Source organism: Condylura cristata, unplaced genomic scaffold (genome assembly GCF_000260355.1).
Source record: "Condylura cristata isolate star-nosed mole 26May11 unplaced genomic scaffold, ConCri1.0 scaffold00003, whole genome shotgun sequence".
Taxonomy (NCBI): Eukaryota; Metazoa; Chordata; class Mammalia; order Eulipotyphla; family Talpidae; genus Condylura; species Condylura cristata.
The window spans coordinates 39,296,264-39,317,153 of record NW_004567104.1 but is presented as its reverse complement, the minus strand read 5'-3'; the positions used below and the strand labels follow the sequence as shown (position 1 = coordinate 39,317,153).

The window sequence follows — 20,890 nt, the reverse complement described above, 5'->3', positions numbered from 1 at the left end:
TTTTTTTTTTTTTTTGCTTCATTTATGTATTTGACTTAGATTTTCAAAACCAGCGGTAATTCTCTGGCTAAGATTTATATTTGGTACACTTTATTTGCCATACTGAAATGCATTCATGCAAGTAACTGTTCACTCTTTATGAGTACTGTAGTGCTTGTTCAAAAAAAAAACTGAAAATTTTAAATGAAATTCTAAATCTTTGTAGCTATGAAATCATAACTAATCAAAAGGACTTTTCTATCTTCAAAATAAAATTTTGTGATGGCCTCTACATATTTGTCATCTGTTTCTGTTTTCAGAATACTTGTATAACCATTCTGATTAGTTCCTTTTATTGTATATACTAGTAGTTTTTTAACTGTATATGTAACAGAAATAAATTTGTTTTACTTCCCGTTTTTTTTCCTAGAGAGATAACATAGTATATGGACTATTTTGCATTTTCCCTTTTCTCTGGTTAAAATGATATATTCTGTGGGAAAAGGATAGATAAGTAATATGGTAAAATGGTAATTGGTGGGATCTAACACAAATTGGGGAGTTCAATGTGAAATTCTTTCAATTGTGCTATAGGTTGAAAATTATTATAATCAAATATTAAAAACAAGACTGTGTTTTATAAATCTGCCTAGAGCAACTCATGGAAGCTGCTATTTTTCTGTAACAATTTAGAATTCTGTAGTATGAATTTATCATAATTTATTCTCTCAATAAAAATTTTGGTTTCAATTTTTTTTTACCGACAGCATTAAAGTATAACTAATATGAATTCATGGAAGTTGGATTATTTGGCCAAAGTTTATGCATTTTTATGCATTTGAAACACATTGCTAAATTGCTGTCAATCAGAGTTGTACTGATTTTATACCTAGCAAGTTTGAGAAAGCACACTTGTTACATATTTACATAGTGTGTTTATTTACATGTGTTATTTTTTTCCTTTTTGAAAATTATTAATCCTTAAGATTTTAAGTTTCTGTTCTGGTACTAATATTCTCTTTTAGGGGACTGGTTTAGTCAATTGTATAATTGAAACACTATAATAAGGGGAGTCTTTTGCTTCTGTTTAACTCTTTGGTTCCCAAAGTGTTCACCAAGAACCTTTGGGAAGTTTGGAGCAGATCATATTGGTCCTATGAAGGATTTTAAATTGCTGAGATTAACACAAGAATGTTAGACATCTAGTCAAATACCACAGAAACTAGTAGCTTGAGGTAGTAATAATTTTATTAATCACCTGAGCTACACTTGTCCATGAAGTCATATTTTTGCAAAGCTGATTTTTTGGCAATTGCTAAACAAAAAAACAAGTATCCTGTGAAGATGATGTGGAACAGGTTTTCATTCTGAATCCAGGGTTTGAAAGTTGTGCAGTGCTGACAGGCACATAATTCCCATTTATAAGACTGAGGTTATTTAAGAATGAATTAAAATTTTTTGTGCAATTTATATTTATTTTTCCTTCAAAGTGCTACTTATATGTTAAAACACCTACATTATGTTGTTTGGATATAACTGTTTAATAAGTGTACTTGTTAGACATATCTGTTTTCCTAGGGCATTATGACAAAATTACTGAAAAACAAAGGATGTTGTGGACGAAAGGTTTGATAATCTCTATTTAGCTTCTTAAATATTTCTCTGACAAATTCTACTATTTCCTTTTTGTAGTAACTGTAAACTTTCATGGTGAGTTTTCCTCAACTGCTTTCTCAAGCTGGTGTGTCGGTTGGAGATCCTGTACTTCGCACTGGTAAACCCCTCTCTGTAGAACTTGGTCCTGGCATTATGGGAGCCATTTTTGATGGCATTCAAAGACCTTTGTCAGATATCAGCAGCCAGACCCAAAGTATCTACATTCCAAGAGGAGTAAATGTGTCTGCTCTTAGCAGAGATATCAAGTGGGATTTTACACCTTGCAAAAGCCTACGGGTATGTTTTTGTAACTGAGGATTTCTAAAGTTGGTTAAAAAATGTAAATTAGATGTTTATTGACTATTTTAGTCTAACTAAAAACAGAATGCAGAAGCATGGCTTACATTTTTCCTTAAATCTGCTAGTAGGATTGTAGAACTAGTATGTTCTACTGATAAGTAAGGCAAATGATTTAAGGATAGCATCAAGGATGTTAACGTTCAAAAAAACATTTGAACACAAAATATGTTTCTTATTTAGGTTGGTAGTCATATCACTGGTGGAGATATTTATGGAACTGTCATTGAGAACTCACTCATCAAACATAAAATCATGTTACCCCCACGAAACAGAGGAACTGTGACTTATATTGCACCACCTGGGAACTATGATACCTCTGTAAGTATTACATAGTCTTTATCTCACAATAAAATATTATCCAGCCAGAATAAATGAACAACATTGTATTAACAACTCTAATGACAATTGAGTGCAGTATGAAATAAGGACATATAGCATCTGATCTCATTTCTACATAGACTCTAAAACCAAACTCTTATATATAGATGACCTAATGGTGGTTGCCAGACGGAGCTAGGGGGAGGTGTTTAAGGTAGATAGATGGGTGAAGGGGGTCAAAGGTACAAATTTCTACTTAAAACTAAATTAGTTGTGAAGATAACAATATATAGCATGGTGACTGTGATTATAATATTGTGTTGTATATTTGAAAGTAGCCAAGAGAGTACTTCTTAAAAGTTCCCACCATAAGAAAGAAAAAAGGTTTTTCGTAATTATGGTGACTGATGTCAACTTTGCATGCTGTAGTGATTATTTCACTACATCAATGATGGGGGCCTACTTGTAGGCTAGGGGTTAAGTCTTAGTGCTATCTGCTATGGCCTGAATTCTCTGAGGCAGGGAGTTAACCCAGATGGCACAGCAGACCTCTCCTGTCCCGTGTGCTGCTCCCCTCTGCAATGTATTTAGGTCAGTCTCTCTATTTGGTTCACCAGTCTATCTCTGGTGAATCCTCTCAAGCCCCACACCTTTGGCTTATACCCAGATTTATTTGTTCATGCACACAAGAACTGGGGTATGGACCAGAGGTGCTAGGGCAGTGAAAGGATTCACCAGAGACAGAGTGGGGAGCAGAACAAGCAGACCAATGAAATACAATCTGAGGGGAGCAGCGGACCAGACAGGAGAAGTCTGTTGCACCATGTGGGTCACCTCTCTGGTCGGGGATTGAACTCGTGCTGAAGCAGCTATGACCAGCTTTCTAGTGCTGCTCTCTAACCCGTTGTTCCACCAGGGAGGGCCCACATGAATGAATAAGTCTTAAAAAAGAGAGGGACATAGGATTGCAAATAATAATTTTTCATAAAAAGAATATTCTCCCTCCCTGTTTCTACATTTCACCTCCCCATCCCAGGAAGAATCCAGAGTTACTTTGATTTTTAAAAGAAGAAATGTTTATAAATATTTTAAATCCTGTTGTATTTTTACAGGATGTTGTCTTGGAGCTTGAATTTGAAGGTGTAAAGGAGAAGTTCAGCATGGTCCAAGTATGGCCTGTACGTCAGGTTAGGCCTGTCACTGAGAAGCTACCAGCCAATCATCCTTTGTTGACAGGCCAGAGAGTCTTGGATGCTCTTTTTCCGTAAGTTTGAGCTGTGCATAGGTTTTCCTGCATAGTTATCATATGTGCTTACAGGCTCATTTTTTTATAGTTAAATGTTGTATGTTCTAATCCTGTAATATGTGTTATTTAGAGACTGTGAATTAATTATATTGAATACATGTTGTAATGCCACTGCTTTTTTTTTTTTTTAAGATTTATTATGTTTTTCTTTATTTATACATACAAGAACTTGGGTGTAGACTAGAGGTATGGGAGGTGTGAGAGGATTCACTAGAGACAGAGTGAGAAGCAGAAGAGGTATATTGACTGAAATACACTGCTGATGGGAGCAGCAAGTGAAGCAGGAGAGGTCAGCTACCTGGCTGGGAATCCAACTGGTGCTACAGTGGCTGCGGATCACTTCACAGAACTGAGACTTAATCCCTTGACACACCAGAGAGGCCCTAATCTGACTTTTAAAACTAAATGACAACAGAGCATCAGGCGAGACAGGAAAGGTCTGTTGTACCAGTTGGTCCCCTCACTGGTAGAGAATGGGACTAGTGCTGCAGTCATTGCCGCTAGCTGGATAGTGCTGAGACTTAACTCCTTGCGCCACCAGGACGGCCTGCCACTGCTTATTATAGTCAAATCATTGCAGTTATTTTTTCACAGTTGTAAAAGGACAGCAATATTTCTAAATTTAAAAAACCTTCCCAAAAACTCACATGAAAATAATTTATCATTCTTAACTTATTCTAGATTTAGTAGGTTGATGTCACTTTAGTTGATGGTTTCTGAAATCAGCTGTGCTCATGATGTCTTTCTTGATTATATTCTGCTGTTTTCCATTCTCTTTACTATTTAAAAACTCCTTTTTCTTTAAATCTTAGAATTCACCATACCCTACTTTAATTTCAACAAATGACCTTGTCATTTCATTCACAGAAAAGACTGAAGCTATAATTTCCTCAGTCTCTCACCAACAGCCCTTATATGTTCTAGTCTTAATACAATCCCCTACTCTTCAAGCCTACTGAGTAATTCTCACTATTATTCTTATTAAGATCTTCAATCCTTTGACACTTCTTTCTTATTAATCAATGTCTCCTGTTTCCATACCCTTCACTATCCAGCTTAGAGTCCATAGTCTGTCACTCTTATAAACTTTTTTTTTGTCACACCTACTTAGTAAAATCCCAACAATGAATCAGTCCAGTCATCTCCTCCCAAGTCTAAATACAAGTTCCTGAGAAAACAAAATATCCAGGGCACAAATGGGTTGTTAACTTCACTATCGTGGAGCAGTCCTTTTGCATCATCCTAATTATCATCTTCTTACCTTGGCAGCTGCTTCAGAACTCTTCACTCAACTCAGATCTTCAAGTCCTTTCTTTTCCCCTCATTCTCAACAAATAGTCATGTTTGTTTGAACCTTTACTGGGAAATCAGAGATGATATGAGTTATAACTTGTCATTTTGCTGCCACAGTAAACATTCTCATTCATCCCTTCTTTATTTCCTCTTCGTAGAGCTTATATTTTACCTCTCATCTCCTCATACATCCCCTGGATAAGTGATCTCTCCTTTATCATCCATCTAATGAAACAAAATCTACCCTCTACCTTTTCCACTACTTTTCTCCTCTTCACAGCCAGACTTCCTGAAACAATAAATTAGCTAACTCTACTTTTCCCAGTCTAATTCAGTGTCTCTGCCCTTAACTCCCTCAATTCTGTCACTAACATCAGACACTCCTATACTGATAATTCATTAAAGAATTAAAGAAGTTTTAGTGTTTTGTTAATTCCTACAATTTTGGATTTGCTTTCTACTCCTTCATTGAAATAGGAGTTAGCTTCTGTCTTCAAGTTCATTCTCTCCTATAGGTTCCTTTCCCCTGAATTTTGGTATTAGAGTTTTCCTTTTTCTAGAACTTCATTCTTCCTCATTCTTTTTTATAAAAAGATTTATTTTTACTTATTTATGCATATAAGAGCTGGGATGTAGTCCAGAGGTATGGGAAGAAGGAGGTGAGAGGATTCACTGGAGACGGATTGGGGTGCAGTGGGCAAGACAGAAGAAGTCTGCTGTGCCATGTGGATCACCTCCCTGGTGGGGATCCAGCTGGTACTGCAGTGGGTCAGCTCCTGTCAGAGATGGAACTCATGTTAGGCTAGCTGGTGTAGCTTGATAAGCCCTTCTTCTTCATTCTTTATCGTATACTCTGTGGATGACTTAACCTACTCTTGTGACTTCAGCATTCATCTAAATATGATGACTCATAAATCTGAATCTTTATCCTAGATCTCTTCTGAGTTGCAGACTCTTCTCTCCACTTCTAATTACACCTCTCTGGTTGAATATCCTACAGATGACTTATAAGTCAGTATATTCAGAGCTAAAATCGTCGTCTTAAATCACCACTCTCTTCCTTGAAACTTGCTCATCTTTCTTTGCACCTTTCTCAGCAAATGTCATTATTTTTCCATTAAATTAATGCCTAATTTGTTACCCTTAATTCTCTCAATGATCTTTTTATCCTTTTTATCTAATTATTGAACAAATATTTTTATCCTGTTTACTGTTTTTTATGAATTTCATCCCTAATCCATGACCTTAATTTAAGACTGTTACCCTAATTTCTGCAAGTCATATAAAACACTTACCAGCTTCCACAATGTTTTGCTTGATTTCCGTATGAGCTCTTCATCGCTGTTAATGCCTTACCTTACGAAGCCATCCATGATCTAGTAAATACTTGCCTTCTAGTTGTTCCATGTATTTGATTGGCCAACTACTTCCTTTATGCCATGTTCCAGGCACACTGAAGGATTTTTAATTCCTCAAGTAAGGTTCCCTCTTGCCCCTCATGCATATTGTTCCCTCTGGAATGATATTTCTCTTTTTCTGGCTAATTTCTATCTCCTTTCAAGTCTTAGCTTATTTCAGGAAGAATGGCCTAACCCAGTAATAGTTTGGTTTTTATTTTAGTTCTGAAATGATCCATAGGTTTAAATCATATGCATAAGAAGATAGTACATGAATAATTGATAAATAAACTGAATCCATAATAAAACATTTTTTCATTTAAAAAAAAAAAAAGAAAGTCCTAACCTCCTCCAGCCCAGGGTTAGACTTTATATCCCTTCCTGTATACTCCCACAATTTCTCGGTCCTTTCTAGTGACAACACTTTTCAAATTGAATCACTGAACTCCCAAACTGGGCATACACCCTACTTTCTCATCGTTGGCAGGTTAAAAGTGATTTGAAAGAAGTATACATATCATAGGATAAATGAATGGGCCTTCTTAGTTTATCAAAGTCATGAGAAGGTTTTGAGGGGAAAAAATTTTTAATGCATATTAGTTTTATGTTGAAAAAAATTATTACTGATGATGCAATGTTTCTGTGAATTTTGTGATAAAACACAGTATTACAAAGAAATTTCCCTTTACATTTCATCTCCCACCCCACCCCTTTAGTGTGTGAAGGCAAACACATACTGCAGTACTCACTTTCCTCAGTCCTTAAAACTGTTTCACTCCACTGCCACTTTTTAGGGAAAGTTTGAAGGTGACTGCTGAATGGTACTGTAAGTACTAGCTGACTGTGCACTTTAGTCCACTGGAATGTGAGCTCTGTGAGTACAGAAAACATGGCCCTCTTATTCAATATTGTCTCTCTAGCATCTCCAAACACAGTCTTCAGAGCCTAGGAAGTATTTTGTAAATAATTACTCAATGGGTCAAAGGGGGTTAGTGAATATCTTTATTCATTAACCTTTATAGCAAGCTGTAACTATTTTTAAATTTTTTAAACAAATTTATTTACTTATGCATATAAGAGCCAGGGTACAGGCCAGAGGTGCAGGGAGTGAAAAGATTCACCAGAAACAGAGTGGGGAGCAGAACAAGTAGAAGGACTGAAATGCACTGCTGAGGGGAGCAGTAGGCTGAGAGGAGCGGCCTGTTGTACCATGTGGGTCAGCTTCCTAGGTTGAACTCCTGCTGTAGACAGCTTCATAGTTCTGAGGCTAGGCCACCACGCAGGCCCCACAAGCTGTAACATTTTTTTTTACCTAAATAGACCGCTTTTTAAAGTTGTCTTTTTTTTAGCTTTAATTCCTATATTATGTTTTCATGTACTAATTTATGTAAGCTTTCAAAGTATTTGTACTATTTTATCTTACTATTTTCATACTTCTCTTACCCATATCCCTTAAGAGAGATATTTTTGCTTTTCAATTATAAAAGATAGAGATGATTGATAATCAGAGGCACATTATTTTAGTTACCAAACAGGGACGGCATTTAGATCTACATCCATGTATTATCTTTGTGAGTGTGTATGTAGAGATGAAAGTATTTCAGAGTTCTTTAAGTTGTATTTTGTGTGTCACTAATCTAAGCTGGTAGTAGTTATTATCAGCACACTTTGTTTTCTGTTTAGATGTGTGCAAGGAGGAACAACTGCTATCCCTGGAGCTTTTGGCTGTGGAAAGACTGTGATATCACAGTCTCTATCCAAGTATTCCAACAGTGATGTGATCATCTATGTAGGGTGTGGTGAAAGAGGAAATGAGATGTCTGAAGTCCTTAGGGACTTCCCAGAGGTTTGTATTTATAAAGCTTTCACGTAATTTTCTAGAAATCAAGCACACCACTAGACAGCTTTTGATCATCAATTAAAGAAGCTCTTGGTTGGATCTGGAACAATACTCTCATTTGTCAATCTCTTAAGGAATAATTACATTTGCGATCTAATTTGTATATTCAGGGAAGACTATCATTTTTAATAAAGCACATGAGAATTTCTTTTTGTAGTTTGATACTTTCAGTTAGGAGAAGGAGATGAAATAGGCAAAAAATTTATGGATGTCAACTTTACCTAGGCTTAATGTGGTCTAGAGGTTTTAGTACTTGGTGGTGGGGGAGAGAAGAGTTTGGAGTGATGGGGAATATTCTTTGGGGACATTGATTATAGGAGCCTTAAATATGAATGTGTAAAAAAGGGGCAAAAATGTTCCATGTGGAAATAGAGGATCACTAACGGATTTTTTGCCTCTAGCTTACAATGGAAGTTGACGGTAAGGTAGAGTCAATTATGAAGAGAACAGCTTTGGTAGCCAATACCTCCAATATGCCTGTTGCTGCAAGAGAAGCATCTATTTATACTGGTGAGTATATAAATTGAAATAACGGCAGTAACAACTGATCTTAAGATTTTTAAGCTAACACCAACTTTTTCTTTTTCAGAGAACTTCTGTTTCCTTCTACAATAACTCTGTCATACAACCATATTTGTATCTAGATCTGACAATTAGCATTTTACTTTCTCTGCCTTATTGGATACCTATTTAGTCTGTATTTCAGAACAGTGAGCTAGCACCTTTCCTGTATTTATTCCCCTGTATGTATTTCCTACATGTGAAAACTGTCTTTTCTTTTGGATAGTAGTTCTTTATAATGATTTATAAAGGCTCTTTGACATTAGCCTTTTATCTGTCACGAGTTGCAAATATGTTCCATATGTTCATCTTTTGAGTTTGTCTGAGGTTTTATTTTTTCCTTGAAGGCGTTGATAATGTTAGGTCTATGAAAGAGCCTATGAACTTTCTTTGAAATTTATTCATAGGTATCTGTGTTCTACTAAGTATTTCTAAGATATACACACCAGTATTAGTGAATGTTACTAGAGACTTAAAACGTAGCCACACTTGTATAAGACAGTATCGCTTCCATCATGAGATTGATATGTGGCAATTACTGTGATTTTTAAGTCTTAATATGTAAGTAATACTTCTTTAAGACTTTGTTAATGGGATCATTTTTAGGAAGTCTCAGAAACCATTTTTTTATTCTGAGATGTAATTTAATAAATAGTAAAGTGCTGAATTTTTCAGTAACAATTTTGTTTTTCATACACAAGCTTCTATTTTATTACTGGTAAAATCAAGGAACAGAGCAATAGGTTTTGGAACTCATATAGCAACAGCTATATATTTCTAATATCATAGAGTTGTATAGTATTTTGTACTTTGCTGAAGGCATGTATGTGTGTCCGTTCATCCAAAATGTTTAGGTAGATTAGGGAGTGAAGTTTCTTTGCTATGGTTAATGACAGGACAAACTAGAACCCAGGACTCCTTTGTGTACGTTAGCCTCTTCTAAGTGGTTTACTGTCTGTGACTTTACACATGGCTTCCAGGGCTCCATGTAGTTATTTATCGCTCAGAAGGAAAAAAGAGCGTGGAAGGATTGTACTTATTGTTTTAAAACTTCGATACAGTTGAATAAAAACCAAGTTTATTCACCATAGGTTATAACTCACAATATTCTTCCAATTTAGGAATTACACTGTCTGAATATTTCCGTGACATGGGCTATCATGTCAGTATGATGGCTGACTCTACCTCTAGATGGGCTGAGGCCCTTAGAGAAATCTCTGGTCGCTTGGCTGAGATGCCTGCAGGTGGGTGTTTATATTCTTTATTATGTAAGCAGAATGAGTAGGATTTGGGGGCTGACTGAGAGTCATTCTTTTGAAACTCTTTGTTTTCATTTTCAGACAGTGGATACCCTGCATATCTCGGTGCCCGTCTGGCCTCTTTCTATGAGCGAGCAGGCAGGGTGAAATGTCTTGGAAATCCTGAAAGAGAAGGGAGTGTCAGCATTGTAGGAGCGTAAGCACTTCAACTGTTTACTTTGCAAAAAGAAAAAAAAAAAGTCACTTACTTTAAAGAGAACATTTTTCCCTTCCTCTGAGGGCAGTGGTTTTTAAGATTCAAGGTCACTGCGTAAAGCCACACACAGTTCTTGGAACTTTTCCTCCTTCCTTCATCTACTAGAACTATAAGAAGTAATTGTAATGCCCCATTTCCCATACTAGATGATGTTTAATAATTATCTTATATGCAACATAGTACTGATTTTTATTTAAGGTTCTTAGGTGAGATTTTTCTTTCCAAAGTTGTTTTTACAATAAAAAGTTTTTACAATACAATGGACTTTTCCGGGGAAAAAAATGGACCTTCATGTATGTTATTTTTCATAATCACTTCTAATAATTTTCTTTTTATTTTAAATTTAGAGTTTCTCCACCTGGTGGTGATTTTTCTGACCCAGTTACATCTGCCACTCTTGGAATTGTTCAGGTATATCTTTCCTTCCTGTGGTCAGTGATTGACATGCACATATGCTCAGGCTGCTCTAATGTTACCTAAATCATTAAGAAGTATTTCACTTACTTACATTGGTAAAGTCTGTTTTAGAAAGACTCATCACTTAGACCCTTTAATGCTGTTTGTTCTTTCCTAACGCTTTACCTGAGCTTTATAATAAGCTATTAAGTGGCAAAGTTTATTAATGTTAAAATAACACTAAGAATAACCCTCGTAGAAAAAACACCTAGCTCCAAAAAATATATAATATGCAGTAAATTTATTTTTCTTAATAGTATGGTCTAAGGCAAATGATGTTATTAGAGAGCAGCTCTTTTCCATTCAGTGATAATTTTGGAGACCAGGGCTGCGTCCAGCTTGTGGCTTCATCATCATTAGCCTGGTAATCATCTGTATCTTATTGGTACCAGGGGAAACCAAGGAAAGCACATCTACTATTTGAACCTTGGGCTCAGACATAGTCACTTCACTCATTCTCACCCAGATGAAAGCAAAACTGGAAAATGTAATTTCTGCATAAGCAGCTGTTTCCCAGTGACAAAGCATGAATTTTAGTGAATAGCTGACCAACTTACCCATTAAAAGAAGCCTAAATGAAAGGTATATATAAACCAGAACTATAGGTCCTCCTCAGTGGTGCAGGGGTTAAAGTCAGCATTGCTAGCCACTGCAGCTTTTCGGTTCAATTCCTAGCCAGGGAGGTAACCCACATGGCACAGCAAGCAGATCTCACCTGTCTGGCCTACTGTTCCCCTTACCAGTGTATATCAGTAGGTACACTTCTGCTCCCCACTCTCTCTCTGGTGAATCCTCTTACCTCCACACTTCTAACCTACACCCCAGTCCTTGTATGCATAAATAAATAAAAATAAATCTTAAAAAATAAATATGTAGTGCAGGGCTTTTTTTTTTTTTTTAAAGTTAGTATATTCTGAGGAACATGTATTCATTTGGGAAAAAAAAAACACTGTATTTGTTTATGTTTCCCCAATATCAGGTAAAAAGAAATTGTGGTTGCTTTGTAAAATTTATAATTTTCAAGATTTTAACCTTTGTTAAATTTTTCAGTGTTAAATTTCAGAGAAAGGAGGAACATCATTGAAAATGGACAAAATACAGGTGAAGGTGTGACTTCAAAAAAATGACTTTCAGATTTTATTGGATTGGCCCAAATGAGAGGGAACTTAATTTAGTCACAACATTTAGAGGTTTTTTAATCAGGATCTAATCTCAGTAAAGCATTTTCTTGTTTACCTGCTTATATTAGAGCATAATAATTTTCAAAGGGTTTATTAATTTTTTTCCTATCAGATTTGGCACACATTTAAGTAAATTCAGATGATATTTGATCTTATTTATAAACACCACCTGCCCCGAAATTGGAAGGAATACATTTTTTACTATAAATTTTATTGCATTTCAGTTGTACTTGATACATCCTAAAATTTAATTTGACAACTTTTTTTTTTTAAGATTTATTTATTTGTAATATAAGAACTGGGGTAGAGATTGGGTATTTGTAATATAAGAACAGGCTAGAGCTGGGGGGAGCGGTGAGAAGATTCACCAGAGACAGAGTAGGGAGCAGAACAGGCAGATGGAGTGAAATACACTGCTGAAGGGAGCAGCAGGAGAGACAAGAGAGGTCTGCTGTGCCATGTGGGTCACCTCCCTGGTGGGGAATCAAACTCAAGCTGCAGTGGCTGTGGATAGCTTCATAGTGCTGCGCTCTAACCCATTGCACCACAGGAAGGGCCCTAATTTGACAATATTTATAGAATTGTATATGTAGTATCAAATATATACTTTCATACTTTTATTTTTGTAATCTTTATGCTTTGTTTTTAAATCAGGTGTTCTGGGGCCTAGATAAGAAACTAGCTCAACGTAAGCATTTCCCCTCTGTCAACTGGCTTATCAGCTACAGCAAGTACATGCGTGCCTTGGACGAGTACTATGACAAACACTTCACAGAGTTTGTTCCTCTGAGGACCAAAGCCAAAGAGATTCTGCAGGAAGAAGAAGACCTGGCAGAAATTGTACAGCTTGTGGGAAAAGTGAGTTATTAAATCCCATAGAGAGGCTAGCTCTGTGAGTTACACTGACTTATTTTGAGGACAGATAGAAATTTGGATATGTAGATTCTTGCCTTGTAAAATGAGAATTAAATTTTTTTTATGATATAATAGTTTATTTTTACATCATTTTGTACATTTTTTTTTTCAATCTCAGTTGTAATCCCCATGGGTTTCCCATCCCCAAGTCACCCATGTGCCATCATCATAGTCCAGTACACTCCCTCCCTCATCCCCCCCCCATCCCCACTCCACCCCCACAAAATGTCTCTGGTATATGGTTGTTTATTATTCTTACTGTTTTCTCGCCTGGTCCATTATACTCCTGCTATGAGCGAAACCATCCGGTATTTTTCTTTTTCTTTCTGGCTTATCTCACTAAGCATGATCTTTTCCAGCTCCATCCAAGTTGTTGCAAAAGACATGTGTTTCTTTGTTTTTGGTTGCTAAGTAATATTCCACTGTGTATATGTACCACATAGAGTATTAAATATTTTTAAGCTGATAAATTTTTAGATTATTTCTTTATCTACATGTTTGAGGGACATACTAGTGGTGTGAAAAGTAGAAAGATGAATATTGTTTGATCTGTTATTGAACCAACAAGCCACTCTAGCACTTAATGGTTTAAACAGTGTTTTCATTCTCTTGGGTTTAGAGTTGATGGACTCAATTGGGTATTCTTGCTTGAGAGCCCCTCCCTCCTAAGTGGCAGTTACATAGTGACTGAGGCTGGAGTCAACTAAAAGTTTTCTTCTCTCATATGTCTGGTACCTGGGCAAATAGCTGGAAGTGGTCAAGACATGTCCCGCTCTGGTATCTCCACATGAGAGATCAGGACTCTTAGAACAAGTTTAAGAATGAAAGGGATTGGCAACTTCCAGCCTGTTAGGTCTGGGCTCCAAAACTGGCATGATATCACTCTGCCTTACTGTTTTGGTCAGAGCACCCACAAACTTGCCCAGGGTCAAGGGCTTATACTTGAAGTGGCTATTAAAAGAATAAACTAAACTGTTAGGACCTTTAATATAGATAGATACATACATACATAGATAGATAGACCCTAAGCATTACCTTGTTTATATTGTTTGGTTTTTTTTAAAGATTTATTTATTTATGCATACAAAACTGGGATACAAACCAGAAGTGCAGGGGCGGTGAAAGGATTCACCAGCAACAGAGTCGGGAGCAGCACAGGTCAACTGACAAAGTACACTGCTGAGGGGAGCAGCGGGCATGTCAGGAGAGGTCTGCCATGTCATGTGGGTCAACTCCGGGGCTGGAGATCAAACTCATGCTGAAGTGGCTTTAGCTTCTTAGCGCTGTGCTTTAATCTGCTGTGCCACTGGGGAGGCCCACCTTGCTTATATATTGTAAAGGAGAAAAAAAAAAACCACAGCTTACTTTTCTTGAAGTAGAATGTACCCAATGCTAAGCACATTTGAGGTGGTATAAGTAAACTATCATGTATTTTTGCAGGAGTGTCAGGACTAGGAGTCAGGATTCTAGTTTTGCTCCCACTACTAAACAGCCACATGACCTTAAACAAGTGGCTTACATTCTTGTCTCTTTCTTGAAGTTTTATAAAGTCACCTCCTAATATTTTCCAACAAAGGATTTTATTACTAGATAGCTAGTGATGTATTAAATACTCATTATTTATTATTAACTGTGGCGCAAGAGGTACAGAAATAGAAGACCTCCAAAACCAAACAGAGACAATACAGGAATAGAAAAATGGGGTTCATTTTGTTTATGAATAGAGATACTAAAATCCTAAAGTTAAATATTAGTTTACTAGGTCCTGCAGAATATGAAAAATAATAAAATGACTCAAGAGCATTTTAAAAATACATCATGAGCAAGTAAAGTTTATCTTAGGAATGCACATATGATTCAACACAGAAAATCTGTTATTATTAACTCACTGATAAAATTAATAAATGGAAAAATGAAATTCACCCAATATGGAAAAGGTATTTGAAGTTAATTACCTGTTATATGTAAAAATCTCTTAGCAAACAAGGAATGGGAGGAACTTCCCTTCTTTGACTTATTAAAAGAAATACACTGAAACCTTAGGAAAACATTTTAGTTAATGGAAAATTTTCCAGTGTATTCCAAAAATATTTATGAAAAAATCAGGAATATTTCACCATATTGGTAATACCAACTATGGTATCAGTCAAATTTGCAATTGAATCTTCTGAGCAAATCAATAATCATTCTAAAATTTTAGGATATCAGAAAAATACACTGCCTTAAAAATATTAAAGCGGGAATGTTTCCTTTATTGGATATCAGTACAAAACCAAAATAATAAGAACAGTGTGGTATTGGTGAAATAACAAATGTATCACTGGAATTTAAGAGAAATAGATTGATTATATAAGAGCCTTTAATGTGGTTAAGATGCTACACAGTTTAAATAAGGGAGTGTAGATTGTTTCAGTTAATGATGATGAAGGATCACTTACTATTTGGAGAAAAATAAAAATAGATTACATACAAAGGCAGACTTCAGCTACATCAGCAGTTTAAATGTGAAAGATAAGACTTTCAAGCTAATACTAAACAAGTATCTTTTTGACTTAGGGGTTGAGAATGAACTTCTGAAACAAACAACAATTTTTTCATTATATAAAAAGTAAGAAATTTTGTTTAACAAAAGCTCCCGTGACTAAAGGTAACAAGCAAATGACCTGTTGGGAGAAGTTCACAAAATCTAAAACTTATGGCCTAAAATGTACAAAGAACTATAAGTAAATGAGAAGAGTAGAACTCAAACAGAAATGTGGGCAAAGGAAGGAGCAGAGGGATAATACAGAGGAAATAGAAAAGATTTACAAGCTTGTGGAGGAGGCCTCAAGCAACGACATTATACTGGTTAGCATGGCAAATATTAGGAAACCAGCCTGCACAGGTCCTGCGGTGAGGAGCGCGCCAGGACTCCCGTGGTGGCTGAGTCATCTGGTGCTGACCACGGAGAGCAGTCTGAGAGGACATGCTTGCACACCCTGTGCCCGAACGGTTCTACTTTAGATTATTCAGCGCAAAAGAAATTCTCAAACAGGTCTTCTAAATGGATGTGTTTATGGTGGCAAGGAGTTAGAAAAAATCTTAAGTGTCTTTACTGAGGACAAAAGATGGAAGACAAAAATAGGGAAGGGACATACTATGGAACGAAGTGCCCACGAGCTGGAAGCAGCAGGCTGTGTGACACAGAACAACAGGGGAGGATTTTAAAAACAATGTGCCTGACATGGGTGATTTGGTGATGGGAAACCCTAGAGGATTGCAACTGAGATGGGAAAATGCACAAAAATATGTAAAAATAAACTATTATAAAATTAAAAAACAAAAAAACAATGTACCTGGCCCTCCCAGGTGGCACAGGGGTTAAAGCACAGCACTAAGAAGCTAAAGCCACTTCAGCGTGAGTTCAATCCCCACCCTGGAGGTGACCCACATGGCATGGAAGACCTCTCCTGACCTGCCCCTGTTCCCCTCAGCAGTGTACTTTGTCAGTCAGCCTGTTCTGCTCCCCACTCTAACTCTGGTGAATCCTCTCACCACCCCTGTACCTCTGATTTGTACCCCAGTTCTATATGCATAAATAAATAAATATTTAAAAAAACAAAAACAATGTGCAGAAGACCACAAGTAAAACTGCTTTATATAATTCAAAATAATAGTACAAATCAAAATATACTTCTTCCATGAATTTATGCAAATGAAAGGAAACCCACAAAATATATTGAAGAGGGGCTACGCATGAAAGGAATTAACAAAAGAAAGAAAAGAAATAGAAGACCTGATTTTACCTCTAAAGAGTTTAGTGCACAGGAGCATAGGTAACAAGTGGCTGCTGTTAATTTGCAGGGCCGCCTCTACCTTTCCCATAGTCCCAAGGAATCTTTACTCCTGGTGATCCCAGCAACAGTGCAGTAGTATTATCTGAGGTTGATGCTTGCAAAAGCTAAAGCTTTTGAGACATTGATACTTAAAGAGTGAAGTTCTGTAACAGCAAAACCAATAATATAGCACTCAGACAGATAAGAACATGCTTGCTATTACTTTGCATTTGCATAGTTTTAACACCATGTGATATTAAGAGAAAGTTAACTGTTTATGTACTATACAGAACCTGTGAGATAAACTTAAAACTAAGAATTTAAATAAGATGGAAGAGTAAGATGTGAAGGATAACTTGTTTCTAAAAAGAAATGTCTGTCTGTACACTGTGTTCATGGCAGCTATATTTGCAGTAGCTAAGAGGTAAAAGTCATCCAAATGTTGTCCTTTGCTAAGTGAATGGGTAAACAAAATGGAGTACAAACACTGAAATATTCAGCCTTACAAGGAAACTCTAAGGCATGCTGCAGCATGGCTGAACTTGGAGGACATTGTGTCAAGTGAAGTTAGTTTGTCACAAAGAGAAGAATGCTGTATGATTTCACTAATCTGAAGTAGTCAAATTCATAGAAAAGGAACGGATTGGAGAAAGGGTAAAAAAGAGAGTTGTTGTTTCCTGGTATAGCATTTTAGATTTGCAAGATAAAAAAGTTAAAGTCAGTTTCACGTGAATAAAACTTAACACTATGGAACTACTGACCTATACTCAAAAATGGTTAAGATAGCAAATTTTAAGTTAGGTTTTGTAATGATAAAAAGACTTCAAAAGATAATTATGAAGTTAATTTATTAATGATGGGTGATGGAAGATGTGCTGATTATATAATTTTTTTCTTGCTAGGTGATTATAATTAACTGCAGGACTGTTGCTCCTGCATGTAGAAGTAAGTTTCTAGATATTTTTTTTCTCTTCTAGGCTTCACTAGCAGAAACAGATAAAATCACTCTGGAGGTTGCAAAACTTATTAAAGATGATTTCCTACAACAAAATGGATACACTCCTTATGACAGGTAAGCTATCTTAATTTTCTTTTTGTTCAAGTATTTTCTATAGAGTTTTGAAGAAGACACTACCTTCACATTAAAAACCTTTTTTCCCCTTCATATAAATAGTCTGATTAAACATTTAGGTTTTTTTTGTATCTTTATAACAGGTTTATAACAATCTAACTTGTCCTCTTGATTTATTGTACATAAGAACTGGGGTGTGGGCTAGAAGTATAGGGAGTGAGAGGATTCACCAGAGACAGAGTGGGGAGCAAAACAGGCAGATCTACTGAAATCCACTGCTGAGGGGAGCAGCGGGTAAGACAGGAGAGGTCTGCTGAGTCAGATATGGGTTAATTCCCTAGCCAGAGATCAAACTCTGGCTACAGAATGATAGCACTGAGACTTAATCACTAGGCCACGACAGAGATCCAAACTTTCCATTTCTTTTAAACTATGATCCTTTAAGTTCCTCCATCACAGGGAAGAACTCTTGTCATACTTGGTCCCATAAAAAACTAAAATGATATCTAGATAAATAGAAGGGTTATAAGAGTGTAGGATGAGCAGAAAATATGACAATATAATCACTACATCTCCAAAATCTGCAAAAGGAACTTAAATTCTAGGAACCACATAAATAAGGAAAGTTCTTTGGAAAGAGAATAATGAAGCGTGTACATAAAATTGTGTAAGTGTATTTAAATGTGTTGGGAGGTTGACAATAATGGGTGTGCTCAAAGTTGCTTATTTGCTTGTGTGTCTTCATTATTAATTATGATGGGTAAATTAATATGACCACATTAGGGACTCCTTGGTGGCACAGTGGGTTAAAATGCAGCACTATGAAGCTGTCCTCAGCCACTGCAGCATGAGTTCAATTCCTTGGCAGGGAGGTGACCTCCCCTGTCTCATTGCTGCTTCCTTCAGCAGTGTATTTCATCCAGTCTGCCTGTTCTGTTCTGTTCTGTTCTGCACTCTGTCTCTGGTGAATCCTCTCACTTCTTGCACCTCTGGCCTGTACCCCAGTTCTTTTATGCATAAATAAATAAATCGTCAAAAAAAGAAAATGACCACGTTAATTATTTTGACTTTTATTTACTGTAGGTTCTGCCCTTTCTACAAGACAGTAGGAATGCTGTCCAACATGATTGCATTTTATGATATGGCCCGTAGAGCAGTTGAAACCACTGCCCAGAGTGACAATAAAATCACATGGTCCATTATCCGTGAGCACATGGGGGAGATCCTCTATAAACTTTCCTCCATGAAATTCAAGGTATATTTGTTTCTACTGTAATTTGTTTAAGTAAAATGTGGGGTTTTGCCCCAGCCTGTGTGTGAAATCTGGATTTATCATTTTTACATTTGCTTGGATTATGTAAAACCAGACCAGACCTCAAAGGCATCGTCAGATAGGAATTCTAGTGATGTTAGTGTGTTACGTCTGAAATAAATGCTGACGCTTGCCTGTTCATCGTAGCTGCTAGGCTATTTAGAGCTAAAATCATTGCTGAGCAGCAATTACCTTACCTCAAGTTGCCATTAACATCTAGCCACCATGTTCATGTGATATGACTTCTTCTGCTTACTTGTTCTAAATATTCTGTTGCACACCATTTTCAACTTTTCAGCAGACATTCATTCTTTTGGAAGTATACAAGACATAAAAAGATAATTAAGTGAAATTATCAGAAGAAACTGGACTGTGTAGGGTTGTTTTTATAGTAGTTGATCAATAGTATTTAATTAGTAAATATACTCGAAGTCATGACATTCGAGTATATTTACTAATCTATTGAGAAATTAAGACTGATTCTCTGAATGTGTGTGTTTTATATAATGTATAATGTTTGTTTACATTACAGGTTAAAAGTAAGTTTATACAAATAGTATATAAGTACTAAATAAATACAAAACTTTAAATCAAAATTTTTAAAATAGTCATATCCTTTGAGCCTAATCATTACATTTCAAAACGTATAACCCAAGGAAATAATCGGACATTTTTGATATAAACATGTGTAACACATTACTTATTAAACTTCTTAAGAGTCATCTAGAGTAATCATAGTTAATAGTATGTTATAGCAAGAATATTATGAAGACATTACCAAATTTTTTTCAAAGAGATGAAGAAATGCTTATAGTATAATAAGTGAAAAAAAAAAGCCAGGTTGTAAAGAAATTCCATTATGTAATTTGATCCAAATTTTAATTTAAAAAATCTTATAAGAAGAGGAAAAATATGTAAGTAGTAATAATATAATAATGATGATTTCTAATACTATAGTTAAAGATGATCCTTTTTTCTATTTATGTGCATATTGTATCAAGTTAACAACAGATTTTATGTGTTTTTTTTTTTATGTCATCAAGTGTTCTTCTGTAGTAGTATTTGTTGGCCAGGGAATAATATTTTCCAATTCCATTTTCTGGAAATTTTTTCCAAAGGTGACTTGAATTCTCTAATGACTTTTTCAGGATCCTGTGAAAGATGGTGAGGCTAAGATCAAGGCTGACTATGCACAACTTCTTGAAGACATGCAGAATGCATTCCGTAGCCTTGAAGATTAGAACTGTGATTTCTTTCCTCCTTTTCCTGAACAAGTTCCTATGTGTACATTTTCCTAAATTTCTCATCTCAAACCCTCTGCTTCTTTATTGTGCAGCTTTGAGATTAGTGCCTATGTGTGTTATCATTGTTTCCCTGTTTATTTGACAAGTAAACATTCCTTTGTACAAGTGTTTGAAGGACCTCCCTGATCCTTTCTCCGAAGTGGTGAATGTAGTAAATATGATATACAATGGCTACACTACTGTAAACTTGTATGTATGGCGACATCTCTCCTTGTCTTTGGTTTGCCCTTTCCTCATCACCATTAAATTGTAAACGGACTACTGCATGTACTCTCTTTGCATTGGATTTGGAATGGAAAGCCAGATTTCCATATATTTTTGACAGGTACTCTGAAATGACTCAATATCTATATGGTAAGGTTATTTGTAGCTTAGCATTTTGCTAAGTAACTATTTTGTTTCTTTTTTAAACATGAGCGTTTATGAATTACTCCCTCCAGTGCAAATCAGGAATATTTATGGGAAACTGTTGGGAACCTACTGTTTTCAAAACAGGCCTTTGAGGGACTCAGCATGATTTATGAATCAGTACCTCTTAAAAAGTGAAAAA

General features: G+C 36.0%; 1 protein-coding gene across 2 annotated transcripts in view; it reads left to right on the top strand.

Annotated features, from left to right (window-relative positions):
- ATP6V1A (ATPase, H+ transporting, lysosomal 70kDa, V1 subunit A) overlaps positions 1-20,890 on the top strand; it is a 46,076-nt gene extending 25,186 nt beyond the window's left edge. For both annotated transcript variants that reach the window (XM_004675209.2, XM_012733624.1), the window contains 12 exons: positions 1,718-1,932; positions 2,176-2,313; positions 3,426-3,577; positions 7,993-8,155; positions 8,611-8,719; positions 9,892-10,014; positions 10,111-10,225; positions 10,633-10,696; positions 12,577-12,780; positions 17,630-17,724; positions 18,808-18,979; positions 20,185-20,890. In XM_004675209.2, coding sequence (XP_004675266.1) covers positions 1,718-1,932; positions 2,176-2,313; positions 3,426-3,577; positions 7,993-8,155; positions 8,611-8,719; positions 9,892-10,014; positions 10,111-10,225; positions 10,633-10,696; positions 12,577-12,780; positions 17,630-17,724; positions 18,808-18,979; positions 20,185-20,277 — 1,643 coding nt within the window. In that variant the 3' untranslated portion in view covers positions 20,278-20,890. The remainder of the gene's footprint in view (positions 1-1,717; positions 1,933-2,175; positions 2,314-3,425; positions 3,578-7,992; positions 8,156-8,610; positions 8,720-9,891; positions 10,015-10,110; positions 10,226-10,632; positions 10,697-12,576; positions 12,781-17,629; positions 17,725-18,807; positions 18,980-20,184) is intronic.